A 13,220-nucleotide genomic window follows, 5' to 3' on the forward strand; every position below is an offset into this window, starting at 1 on the left:
AGGAGTAAGAGAAACATATAAATGAATGAATATACACATAAATTTACAAAAACAGCCTCATGCTTGTGAATAAGGTTTGACTTATATTTAACTGAGAAATTCTTACAATTTTTAATTATTTGACAGGAATTCAAATGCTGTATTAATACTGTTTGCACCTATTAGTTTTCTGATGTTCACTTACTGTGGTTTTCAAGGGGTCTGTAACTGCTCAGTGGTTGAGTGCAGCGGAACTGGTTATAGCAGGCACCAACTGATTAGTCAGTACAAAGAACCAACGGGAAAAAGTACAGTGAACCGAGTGAGATGTATGGTCCAGTTCGTTTGGCTGAAATTGAGAAGCAAAATTGAACAGACTGTGAGGTATTTGAATTAATTGCTCAGCCATTAGAAAAACCAAAGCAGGGGGAATATGCATCATGCTTGGTTTTATTTCCATAATGTCATTTAAACTCAGTTATGGTAACGTAACCCTCTTAAAACATTCTACAGGATGTCCACTTCGGGTCAGAAGGGGGTTGTTTTAGATGCTTGCAGGGAATAACAAGCCAAGGGTCCAGGCAGCTGGGTGACACAGGGCTGGTGTCTGGGCCCCGGGGCTCTGTCTCCCTGAGGACTCCAAGCTCTTGACGGCAGCCTCCTTCCCTGCCCATGTCACAGTGCTTTCTGCCCACTTCTCTCCCTCTTCTTTGCTCCTGAGTTTTTTTCTCCCTTCTCTACTGCTTCCTTTCTTTGTATGTTCCTCTCACCCTTTGCTTTTCTGCCTTCTCTATGCCCTGTGGTTTGGGAGCTCTCTTAAAAACTCAGTCCAACCCTCACATGGAGAAGCAGTTAACCTGTTAGGCATGTAGCATGTTGGGTTTTTAAAGAGAAAAGAAAAGGGATGCCCAGAAACCATGTCCCATGAGAGTGATGTGTTGGCTGAGGATGATGTCGTGAAACTGTGTGATCGGAGTCTCCCTCTGCCTGGTGGCATGCCTGTGTAGTGACACAGGCCTGACCTGTGATGCCAAATAAATAATAAGACCCATAGCTAAGCAGACCAGACTTAGCAGCACAGGGTAGAGTTGGGGTAATAAAAATGTTTTATTTATCATTATAATGATATAATTTATGAGGGAAAATGGAAAATATCTCTCTCTAGTCCACTTTGTAAAATAGCCTGTTTCTGATTTTTTTCTACACATAGCTTTTGACCTTTGTGAATATTTTTGTACAGTTGAAATCAAACTATAAATATTATATTCTGATGTTTTATTTCAGCCTGTATATAAACATTTTCTATACTATCATTTACAGAATTGGCCATCATTTTTACTCATTGCATAATATTCCGCGGATTATGGATCACACGTTTTAACCATTCTTGTGTTGTTACCTGGTTGGGTAATTTCCAGGTTTTTTTCACCATGGGCTCAATAATGCTCCTGTATTGCCATGAATGACATTTTCAGTATACAGATAACCATAAGGTTATGCTAGCTTTCCAAAAGGAGGCTTACTCTGTCAAAGGATATCCACATTTGAAGTTAAGGTGCTTCCCAGAATGCTTAGTGCTGTTTTCTGTTGATGGGAGTTTGAACTGGATTCACTGTGTGCAGGAAGGTCTTTGTGCACTTATCGCATAGTGACCCATAGGGTCTCATGCACCCAAGTGTCCCCAACCAGTTTAGGAGAAGCAGTCAGCCCTGACTCGCAGCTGAGTGGGTTGAGAGGCAGATCATTGGGTCTCATCTGTAACTAATCATGAGTGTCTGCCCCCTCAACCCCCGCCACAAGGGCTTCAGGTGACAATTTGTTTTCTGGGAACACACTGAGTGATAATAAGCTGAGGGACAGCTATTCTGAAAACCAGAAAGAAAACTCTAGAACTTTACTCATCCGGAAACTTGTCAGAGATGACTGGGAAATGATAAAGGCTCATTTAGACCCGGTGGCTGTACTTTGGGTTCAAAAGCAGCATTGGATGAAAGTGTGAACACATGTACCTCTAGCCAGCAGGCCAGTCCAGCAGGTCTGAGGACATTTTCTCCTTGGTCACTGGGCAGGTGACAAGATTACGTTTAATGAATGACACTGATTTGGAAATACCTAAAACAGACTTTTTAATAAGATGTTTGTTTAGCTAATCATTTGGTATTTTCTACAGATCTTTGGTGGATTTAACATTAATTGTACCGCCATGAGAGGCAAGAAGAATCTTCATAGATTCAAATGAACATAATTGGGATTCTTTATGTTAGCAAAGAATTTTAACGTACATTGGACAAACAAGGAAATATGAAGGTTTTATTTAAACCCCTTGTCGTAAATCTCTCTGCCCAATGGTTTTGGCCTTTGGGAAACCTCTCTCATGAGAAATAAAATGAAGCAGTTAGTAACTCTCTTGAAATGAGAAAAAGCACTAATGGTGTTAGCATTTCCAAGCCTGTTTTTCTTGCAAAAATGAAGATAGTTTGCTAAGTGTTATTCAGTTACTGACTTGTACTCATTTCTCTCTCCTTCCACCCTGCTCCCTACCTTAAATTTCTGCACTGTTTAGATACAACAGCTTTGGCAACACCTCTTATCACTCAAGACCTTCTGGATCTGCTGTGCCCGCCACCCCCACGTCATCTCTTTCACCTCCGCAGGAGGCCAGGCTGGAAAGGTGAGTTTTATAAGAAGGAAGCCGATGGCTTTACCCTCCGGTGGAAGAAATCAGTTTGATGAAGAATGACTAAAGGAAAAGAAATACAAAGCATAATCCAAAGTATTTTTCTGTACATAATACAGTCCAAAGGCAAGAATATTTTCTTTCACACTATTTACTAAGTAAATATTTTATTAGAAGTGATATTTTTAATGTCTCATCTCCCTATGTTCTTTCCATAGAAAGTATAAAAAATTTTGTTCCCAGTTACTTAAATGTGAAGGGTTTGATCTATGAAAAACTGTTCTAGAATTTGTGTAAGGTCTGCATTTGGTCCTATAAACATCAGTTTTTATCTTTGAATGAACAATTCTATATAAGTCAGGAGGTAGTGGGACTATTAAGGTCTGTACCTTAATGTAATTAATCCAGGACCTACCAGAAGGGAAAAGAATTGCATGGGTCCATGGAAGGAATTTAACTTGGCAAGAGTATTAGACCACTAGAAATTAACTAACTATTACTTCTGGAAGCGAGTGATTGCACAAGGATGTGTTTACAAGGAAAAGGTAAGACCTGTAATTTTAGAACAATTAAAAACAGTTACCCTTATATGGCAAGAGTGCTGAGTTAGGGAAGACTGGCTGGGGTTCCAATTAGTCACTGGGAAGTTATTTAATCCTTGAGGGTAAAATGCCAGTTATGACAACTCTTACCTTAGAGGGTGGTTTTGATGAGCCACTGAAAAGGTACTCATGAAAGCATTATGTGAACCCCACCGTGTGGGTCCAGTGGGAAGTGACAATATGTGATGACAAGATATAACACCCAGCAGCGTGTGATTGATCAGAAATCTAGACATGAGCAATTCAAAATGATCATTTGCCTCAAATCCTGAATTTAAAACAAACTCGACCTGTATTCTATACTCTAATCATCTGTGTATTCTGAAGTGTGTTTTGCTGAACGTGGCTGGTGATTAGAGGTTTGGTTGGGATGTAGAGCAGGCAAGACCTTACAGCCCCAGGAAGAGGGGCTGTCCAATGAACTTTGCCTCCCCACACATGGTGTTAATTTCTAAGATGACACATAGGGTCCACATTGTCAAAATCTCAGGTTTCACAGCCCAGCATGGCCCTAGGCTGGGTGTATCTGGACTTAGTAAGATCTTGTCCGTAAGATAAAAAGTTGATTTCCTTGAAAACACTGTACCCTTCGTCCTAGGGCACCTCTATTTGGGATCAGCTGAAATCACTGTGGTCCCAGAGAGGTCACCATTGAAGAGGGTCCTTATCTAATGGGATGGGATATTGGGGTCCAAGTCAGGAATATTAAAGTTTTACTGATGTTACATCTCACATCTTGTTCCTGCTAGGCTGCCAGCTCCTTGGGAACAAGAACCAGGTCCCCTTCATTGCTGTGTCCCCCTTGGTACCTGGGGCCTGACTATGGCAGAGCCACAGTAAACACTAGTTCCAGGATCAGGTGAATTACCCACTCATTGGTTGGGGAACAGTGTGGAGGTCCCTGAAGTTGACAGGTTATCAGGATGGGAAGTTTATAGGTTTCCAAAGCCCTGGGCTTTAGGGGAGATTCCCCTATGGGTCCCCTTCCCATCCCCTGGAAACCCAGGTCCAGGTTTGAGCTGGAGGGTTAGGGGTATAGGCTCTGGAAAGACTCTTGCCTGTGTCTCCTTCCCTGCTTGATCTGGCTGAGTGTCTCCTGGGGCCTGGGAAGGGGGGGGGCATTGGGTGGGAGCATTAAAAGAGCCAGGATGGGGCTGGATCCCAGAGAGCCTTGAATGCCCTGGGGAGGAGGTGATGCTTCATCCTGAGACATCAGGGGCTGTTAGAGTTTTGAAGCAGCAGGTGGGGTGCTCTAATCTATCCATGAGTGGAGCCAGTGGGTCGAGGCTACAGAGACAGGGGCTGCTATCTCTGAGTCTGAGAGGGCTGACCATGCCTAAGAAGGGCAGTGGCCATGGGGCTTGAGAGGAGCAGTGAGTTGGGGCAAACTTGGAGGAAGGTGGGAGCAGGGGAAGCAGAATGAGTGAGGGTTCAGGCTTGCTCAAGCATGAGGATGTTAGAAACTAGGAACGGAGACAGAATTTGCTGGAAAAAAAAAGCAAATCACAGGTGGAGATGTTCAGCCTGGGGCATGCGAGTCATCAGGAGTCTGTATGACACCAGGGACACAGTGAGGGTCCCTGGGGATAGGTGGACTCAGTGGTCCTTGGCTTGAAGAAGTTACTTACATGAAATCCCTCCAGCCAGCCTGCATGCTGAGATCTGGCTACCAGAGAAGCCAGTAATGGAAGCCTTTCTTTTCTCCGCCCCCCCCCCCCGCCTTTTTTTTTTTTTTTTTTAATGTTTATTTACTTTTGAGAGAGAGAGCATGCACAAGCGGGGAAGGGGCAAAGAAAGACAGACAGAATCCAAAACGGCCTCCAGGCTCTGAGCTGTCAGCACAAAGCCAGACACGGGGCTCGAACTCACAAAGCATGAGATCATGACCTGAGATGAAGTCAGATGCTTAACCGACTGAGGCACCCAGGCACCCCAATGGTAGCCTTTCCTTTCCAATTCCCTCTTACAGCATACTCTGCTACAGAAAGTTCTCTACCTGAACCATCTGTTGTATCCACTAGCAAAGAAAGCTTCAGAGTTACTTGCTTTACATTCGCATGTTTTTTTCCCAATTATCACCATTTATGGCTTCACTAAACCATGTGACCAATCATTTGAAACATCAGATACGCAGTTCCATTATTAAGACCAGCAAGTCCTCCAGCCTGGCCACCCCACCACGTTTTACTCTGGCCTCACTGGCTTATATTTATGATATAAAAAAAAGAAAAAGAAGGAGGGGTCCCAACTCCAACTTATATTCGTATACATCACCCAAATGTACAATGTAAGTTGTATTTATTATAATATGTGGTTTTACACAGTTTAATTTTTTTCATTTTTGACAACTGAATTATTTGTATGTCACTCATCTATTTTCACATTTACAACAGTTTTCTGCCCTACTAAGGTGTGTGATTGTTTTTACTGAAGTATATACTTCAGTAATTTGTAAGATTGTTGAGATGTTTTATATACCTATAATTCTTGAAACCAAAAAGAAAAACTCAGGAAAGGCATTAAAGTATTATGAACAATAGTTGCATTCTTGTAGTGAGAACCCACATTTTATTTTTCTTTTTTTAAAGCTTGATGCTATTTTTTTTAAGTTTATTTATTTATTTTGAGAGAGGGGGAGAGAGAGAATCCCAAGCAGGCTCCACATTGTCAGCACAGAGCCTGATGTGGGGCTCGAACCTATGGAACCATGAGATCGTGACCTGAGCCAAAACCAAAAGTAGGACGCTTAACCGACTGAGCCACCCAGGTGTCCCGAGAACCCACGTTTTCTGTTAACACACTCCTGAAAAATTAGATGCATGTCAGGGTGCCGTGCAGTACTGGAAAGATCTAGAACTCTTTCCCCTTGGTTTGGAAATAAGACTCACTTCCCTTAAGTCCTAGGAAAATCAGGCCAACTAAAATACCCCTTCAAGCAGGTCAGCCCACTTTGGAAATCCAACTAGCCATCATTGTGAGTTTAGTGTTTTCCATATTTTTCCCAAGCATGCTAGTATGTTGGATGTTAATCAAATTTAGAATGATAAATTGACCTAGAAAGGAAGAACTGAAGAAACAATATACAAAATTAAGTCAAGTCAAGGGTATTAAAATGAATCCATCCCCACATCTCCTATTATGACTTCGTTTATAGGGCTGTCGTTCAGAAACAATGTAACATTAATTTTCATGAAATTGGAAGTTGAGCTGTGCCAAAACAAAAGAAAATAAGAAATCCAGAACTATTTGCAAAGGCCCTCTGGGATACAAGATGCCACTGTTTAATGAAAGCAGACTTTCTAATTGTTTCAATTTTGAAACTGTGCTTTTTGAGTGGAAACATTCTCAATATTTTTAAAAGAAGAATTATAGGAATATTTGAACCATTCATGTCGAATATTCAAATGAAACAAAGAAGCAAACAATAATTACACCACAGCAAATGAGTCTGGGAAACTGGGAAGGGCAGAGCCCATTCTCTTTCCATTCCTGCAGTGACATCTCCATCTTGTGGGCCTTTTCAGAAATGGCGCCAGATGCTCGTTCGGTGTGGTGACCGCAATTACTGAGCAATGACCGTGAGGGGATCAGACACAAGTCAAGTGCCTGGGGCTGAAGGTGCTTTGAGGCCATCAGTCTTGGTGTTGAGTCTGGGGAGTGCGCTGATAATGAGGCCCAGCTTGTACCATGAAAGGGGGTATTAGCAGGTGAACACAGTGAGTGCTCTGTGTGGAAAAGCACACTGGAAGAACCCCAGATCCAGATTTTAGGGACCAGGAAGGACGTCACTCATTGAGCTGAAACCCGAAGGATCAGTGTGTGCCTTAAGTATTGATTCTGTTCTGTCTTCCACTTACAACAGTACTGCTGGTTGTAAATGACACTGCTGTAAATGACAATACCCTGCCTGTTCTACAGGTTAATATCAAGAGTCTTCAGAAAAGTTTGATGGCGTGCCTGGGTGGCTCCGTTGGTTGAGCGTCCAACTTCGGCTCAGGCCATGATCTCACAGTGTGTGAGTTCGAGCCCCACATCGGACTCTCTGCTGAAAGCAGATCCTCTGTTCCCCTTTCTCTCTGCCCCTCCCCAACTTGTGAGCGCGCACATACTCTCCCTCAAAATAAACATTTTTTTTTAAATTTTTAAAAATTTAAATAAAAATAAAAAGTGAAAAAAGGTGGGGGGGGGGGTTGCCTGGGTGGCTTAGTCTAAGGCTGGGTGTCCAACTTCAGCTCAGGTTGTGATCTCGTGGCTCGTGAGTTCGAGCCCCGGGCTGAGCTCTGTGCTGACAGCTTAGAGCCTGGAGCCTGCTTTAGATTCTGCGTGTGTCTCTCTCTCTGCCCTTCCCCCACTCATGTTCTGTGTCTATCTCTCAAAAATAAATAAACATTCAAAAAAAATCTTTAAAAAAAATTGAAAAAGAAGAAACGCTTGGGAATTGTTTGCCCTGTTTCGTGGCCCCAGCAGAGAGAGTCTCCCTACTTCGTGGAAGACAGTAAACCCACATATGAGCAGTGGCACCTCTGTTGGGAGTGATAACGGATAGTAAGGATGGGTAAAGGATGCAGCTTTGCATTTTATTTTTATATGGGCTTTGCATATAGGTGCATAAGGTGAAGGGCTGTACAATGAAAGTGAAGCTCCCTCCCCAGAAGCGACGACTCCTAGCGATTTCTTACGTGTACGTCCAGAGACATTTATGTTCACGTAAGCGTAGACATGTTTCATCTATCTTTACACACATGGTAATACCCTGCACAAAACTATTGTGCGTTCTGCTTTTTTGCTTAAAACCTGCATCTGGGTTCTTCCCCCCTGCAGTACTTAGTTGTTGTGTTGTTTTTAATGTGTGCATCATACTTTTTTCTCTGGATGCTACTTCATATACCCAATTCTGTATTGATGGGCCCCAGTGTTTTGCTGTGACCAACGATACTGCAGCATAATTCTTTGTCCATGTGTCACTTTGCACACGTGTGGTTGTCCATAGGATAAGTTCCTAGAAATAGATTTAGTAAGTCAATTGTTTACGCATTTTAAATTTTGATTGATTTTTATCAAATTGCTTTTCATGAGGATTGTACGAGTTTTGATTGTGAGCCATGCTGAGTGAGAGAGCTCGTTGCCCACCCCCATGCAGAAGGACCATTCACAGTCTCAACCATTGCCCACCTGGTGGTGAAGAGTTCTCTGGTATTAAAATTTAAATGTGCACTTCCCTTATTATGAATATGGTTGAGCATGTTTTCCTATGTCCACAAGCATTTAATATTTCCTTTTCTGTGAAATTTTGGCTCATGGCCATTGAGTTCTTTTTCTTACTGAAGTGTAGAGGTTATTTATAAACTCTGATAAGAGTAGCAGTTATTTCCCTCAATCATTAGTTTTTTATTTCATTTCTGGTGCTTTTGCCAGGCAGACAAATTTAAGTTTTATGAGTTAAATTTATTTATCTTTTTGTCTTCTGGTTTTGTGTTCCTCGTGAGGACACCTTTTCTCCCCTGCATGCTTCCAGAATTTCAAGCTGCAGTTTTCACATTGAAATATTTTATCAAGCTGGAAGTTATTTTGGCATATAGTGTGAGGCAGAGATCCACCTTAAATGTTTTCACTTGTTTGCAGACCATTTATCGAATGAACAATCATGTCCCTACCGATTTGTCATGTACCTACAGGAATCCAGATTCACGTATGTGTCTGTGTTCAAACTGTTCCCTTAGGAGTGTGTCCCACCCCCTGGCTTCTGTGAGGCTGTCAGGAGCTCTCCTTCCTCCCAATTCTTGTCTTTATCATGCAGTCAGCAGTCTTTAAAGTAGGACTTTGTCCCGTGCTACCTTGAAACAGTCCTGTTGTTTTTGTCTTCTGCTATTGTGCAGTTGTTTATGGTGATGGACAGTGCCAGAATAGAGGATGGGCGATATCTGGGGAAGCTGGGACCCAGCAGCTAGGACTGGGAGGAGGGGGGCCTGCTCTGCTGAGCTGTGACTTCTGTCTGCCAAATCAAGCTTCCCCTTGTGGGCTCTCCCTTCTTATGACCCCCCTCAACACCTGTCTCTGCCACTGGGGCGGTAACTCCTCCCTCAGAATGAAGATGTCCGTTTCCATGCATTTCCTGCCTGTTTTCAGTTACTTCAGGTTTTGTATATATTACCTGCCTGGCAGGCCTTTTGACTATCGCCCTGAGTATAACTTGCTGGTAGCTGTGTCTTCCTCATCCTAATCTCCTCCTCTGTGTGGGTTGTCTGTTGTGCATGGATCTGTGTGCTTGTGTCCTCTTGTCCTAGTCAGCTTTGGCTTTTATCATCTCTTGCCTTCGCTCGTATCTACGTGTGCCTCGAGGTTTTACTTGTTTGGATTTAAAACCATTGATTTTTCCAAATAGATGATTCATATGTTTTTCTGGGTCTCAAATACTTGCTGGCTGTGTTCCATCACTTGACCTACACCGTACTTCCTACAAAACTGTGTTGTGGAGTCAAGGGCACCATCGTGCAATGGAGCTCTAGTTAATTTTCTTTTTTAATTTTCAATTTAAATTGGTCGAAGTCGGTTAAAAAAGACACCTCAGACATCACTGAGAAAATCCTGAAGAGCATATAAAATAAGATCAAAGGCATGTTCTTTTTATGTGATCAGAATTAATGGCACCCAGTCTACAACCGGTGACAGGAAATAAAGGTACCAATGTGGACTGAGTCCCTACCATTCACAGAAGCTGTGTTCTCCTTTTACCTTGCCTGCTCCTTCCCACTTGCCTGCTGCTAGTTCCTGATACCAGTCTTGTTATAGACAATGAGTTCCTGTAAGGCACAATGTGGTTCTGATTAATCGATTGTGATTGCATCCAAAGTGGAGGAGGGGAGATGCGCTGGTCCGTTGACAGAGTGAGTATACGGTAGGTCTGGCTCCCCGATGGCATCTATCTGCTGTGACTGTGGGTGTGTGGGGACCTGGGTTCTACATCAGCCCTCTGTCCTGCGGGAGGACTCTGAGTCCTCAACAGACTCAAGGGACTCTTTCTCCCACGTGTGTTTTGGAGCTGACTCCTTACCATTCCTACCATAGATTTAGTTCAAGATCTATGTCATGCCCAGACTATCTATTGAGTGATATAGGTCTTTCTGAAATGTAGATCTGAGCGGATGACATTTCCCACTTAGAAACCTTGAATGACTCCTCTGCCAACCAGTGAAGCCCAACTTGACTAACATCACCAAGAAGATCTCTCACATTTGGGTCCTGCAGACACCTTCCAGCTTTATCAACCGTCACGTCCCCCAGCCTCATTGTACTTTAACCCCATGGAGATGCCACTATGAACATACCAGACTCTCCTGGGGACTCTTCCTTCCGATTTGCTCTGTTCTTTGGCCAACCTCTCCTTTATTCATCCACTTGACTCCTTCTCGTCCTCTAAGAGCCACATAGATGACATCTGTCCTATAAAGCTCCTCTGACTTCCTCAGACAGGATGAATTGTAACATCTTTGTGGGTTCATATGCTTCAGCTCTCAGCCCTTTGATGTATTTGTCCTTTTGTTCCTAAAATGGGGTTCATCAATCTACAGTGGTCCGTGGTAGTAGGTTTGGGTCCCCCAAAGCCATGGGATCAAGATGGTTAACTTTCCTGGATTGGATATTTTATTCAAAGATATGGGGGGAAATCTTTAAGACAAGCAGGACTGTGCCCTGTAGGATCTGTGTTCACATGACTCGTAAAAGCGAGTTTTTTCTTTCTGCAAGGAGACACTCTATGCTGTTCTCCTGTTCATTCTCCTGTAGGGGGCATCTTTACTGCTTTGTCGCTGCTGTTGGGCAGCAGCCACTTCCGTGTCTCCCACATGAGATTGTCCAGCCTCCTGTTCACCGCCCTGCCCCAAACCTCTTTGTCACATAAGCAGGCGAGCACATGCATGACCAGTTTGAATCTCCCAGAATCCTGTTTTCTTCCTTGGGAAAGTGGGATTAGAATACATTTTTTTTTAATTACATAATTCTCTCATCCTTGTTTATATAAAAGGTAAACATAGCAACCTTAAGCTTATCTATTGTAATTCCACTGGGAAGTGAGAATAGTGCGCGTCACAGAGTTAGGTGAGACCTAGAACAAGGAAGTGCAAAGGTCACTCATCAAACAATGCAGATGGAACACCTCCACCCACAGAGCTGTAGACACAGTTATTCCATGCTGCAAGCAGAACCCCTGGGCCAACACCCTCGTGTGCGCCCTGTCCTAGTGGGTCAGCCCCTGATGGCTGGGTTTCTGGTTTCACACTAGCGTTGTTCAAAGATTACAGAGTGAAAAGGGGTAGGAACAAGGGAGAGAGTCCTCATTCAGAAAATGTACTCCTGGGTCCCTTCTCCCATTTCTCCCACTCGTTTCTACACAGCCCAGCCAGGAATGAGTAAGTCTTAGTATTATGGTGGGAGAGGCTGAGTTTCTTCCTGGGTTGATTTGAGAGAGAGAGAGTGAGTGACTGAGCATGTGTGTGTGTAGACAGCTAGATATTTAGATGGAATCCCCACCCTTTCACACTCTGTTCTTCTGTGCCAGTGTAAAACCAAAATATCCAGTGACAGCTGGAAACCTAGCCTCTGGGGCTGTACACACTCATACACACATATAATGACTCCTATGTTTCATTCGGTAAATATTTATTGGGTGCTCACCATGTGCCACCTATGCTGCCATGAGAATCTGACGTTGATTTAATTAGACCCGCCCCTGGCTTCACCTGGCTTACACTGTACTGGCAGAAACAGAAGATAAGCAAATCATCAGCAAATGGAGAGTTTCCGCTGCAGTAAATTTCGTGAAGAAAATGAAATTTCATAGAAGTAGAGAGGCCATCAAAGTCGAGAGCCTAGCATAGGTGTTCTATCCTCATGAGGGACACCTCTAATAAGAGGTCTGGGAAACTGAGTCACCAATGTAAGACATACTGCAACTTATCCCTAGGTTTGCCAGCTCTCGTGATGAGATGAGCAAGCCCACTTAGATGAGGGAGATTAAAAAAAAAAAAAAATGAGTGAGTCCATATTTTTCTTTAAAACATGATCCCGAGCTGGAAGACTATGTTTGGAAGAGATTTGGTGTTTAGAGAAGGGGTGGGCATGCACAGGAGGTGTGGGTTGGCCTGGACAGGAGAGGAAGAGAGAAGCTGGGAAGGATGAACCTTGGTCTGGGCCTGCAAGGCCAGGAAGCCATGACCCAGGAGGTGCTGGTGGCAGTCCGTGATTTGGAAGCTGCCCGAAGAATAGTTTAATCATGAAGCCACGTTGTGGTGGCCCGGGAACTTGTGACAGGAGGATTGACCTCCTTGCTGGAGGACTCGCTTGGTCTTGGACAGGAGAGTGGAAAGTAAGAACAAACTGGCAAGAACTGCTTGTGAGCCTGGGGTCAAGGCCTGCAGAAGGGGTCAGGGGACAGGTCGAAGCATGATGCCAGCTATGCCTAGGGGAATGGCACGTGCCCTGCACGTGAGTGAGTGCAGTCACGTGAGACTGCATGTGGGGCCAGTGTCCACAGCACACAATGTGAGCCGTGCTCTTGCCTCCCATGGCTGGGAACCTCAGAGCTGCGCTGAAGCAGTGTGTGACAGTTGGGAGGAGAGAGAGCAGAAGGAAGCCTTAAACCCATGTCTCCCTCTTTGACGGCAGATGTCTCCATGATTGTAGCCACGATGATGGAGAAAAGTTGCCTGGTTCTTAGGGCTGCCTCTGGGGCTTGCTCATTTCATCCTTGAGAGCTGGGATGTAGCCCTGAAGGGTGAAAGAAGATTCTGACATTTCCTCATTCCAGGGCAAGCAAATACTGCTTGGCACAACCCAGAGTTACCTCTTCTCCTGTGATCTTTAGATCGAGTGACCCCCGATTTTCACAGCTAGGTTGTAAGGACAACCTCATGGTTTTGCACCAATGAATTGCCCTTTTAGTACCATTCTTTGACCTCTGTATCTTA

General features: G+C 43.9%; 1 protein-coding gene across 14 annotated transcripts in view; it reads left to right on the plus strand.

Annotated features, from left to right (window-relative positions):
* The window catches only part of FHOD3 (formin homology 2 domain containing 3), a 469,161-nt gene that overhangs the window by 350,848 nt on the left and 105,093 nt on the right, over positions 1 to 13,220 (plus strand). For all 14 annotated transcript variants that reach the window (XM_053902586.1, XM_053902585.1, XM_053902587.1 and 11 more), the window contains one exon: positions 2,543 to 2,650. In XM_053902586.1, coding sequence (XP_053758561.1) covers positions 2,543 to 2,650 — 108 coding nt within the window. The remainder of the gene's footprint in view (positions 1 to 2,542; positions 2,651 to 13,220) is intronic.

This window comes from Panthera pardus, unplaced genomic scaffold (assembly GCF_024362965.1).
Source record: "Panthera pardus isolate Hobbes unplaced genomic scaffold, ASM2436296v1 HiC_scaffold_15, whole genome shotgun sequence".
Lineage (NCBI taxonomy): Eukaryota > Metazoa > Chordata > Mammalia > Carnivora > Felidae > Panthera > Panthera pardus.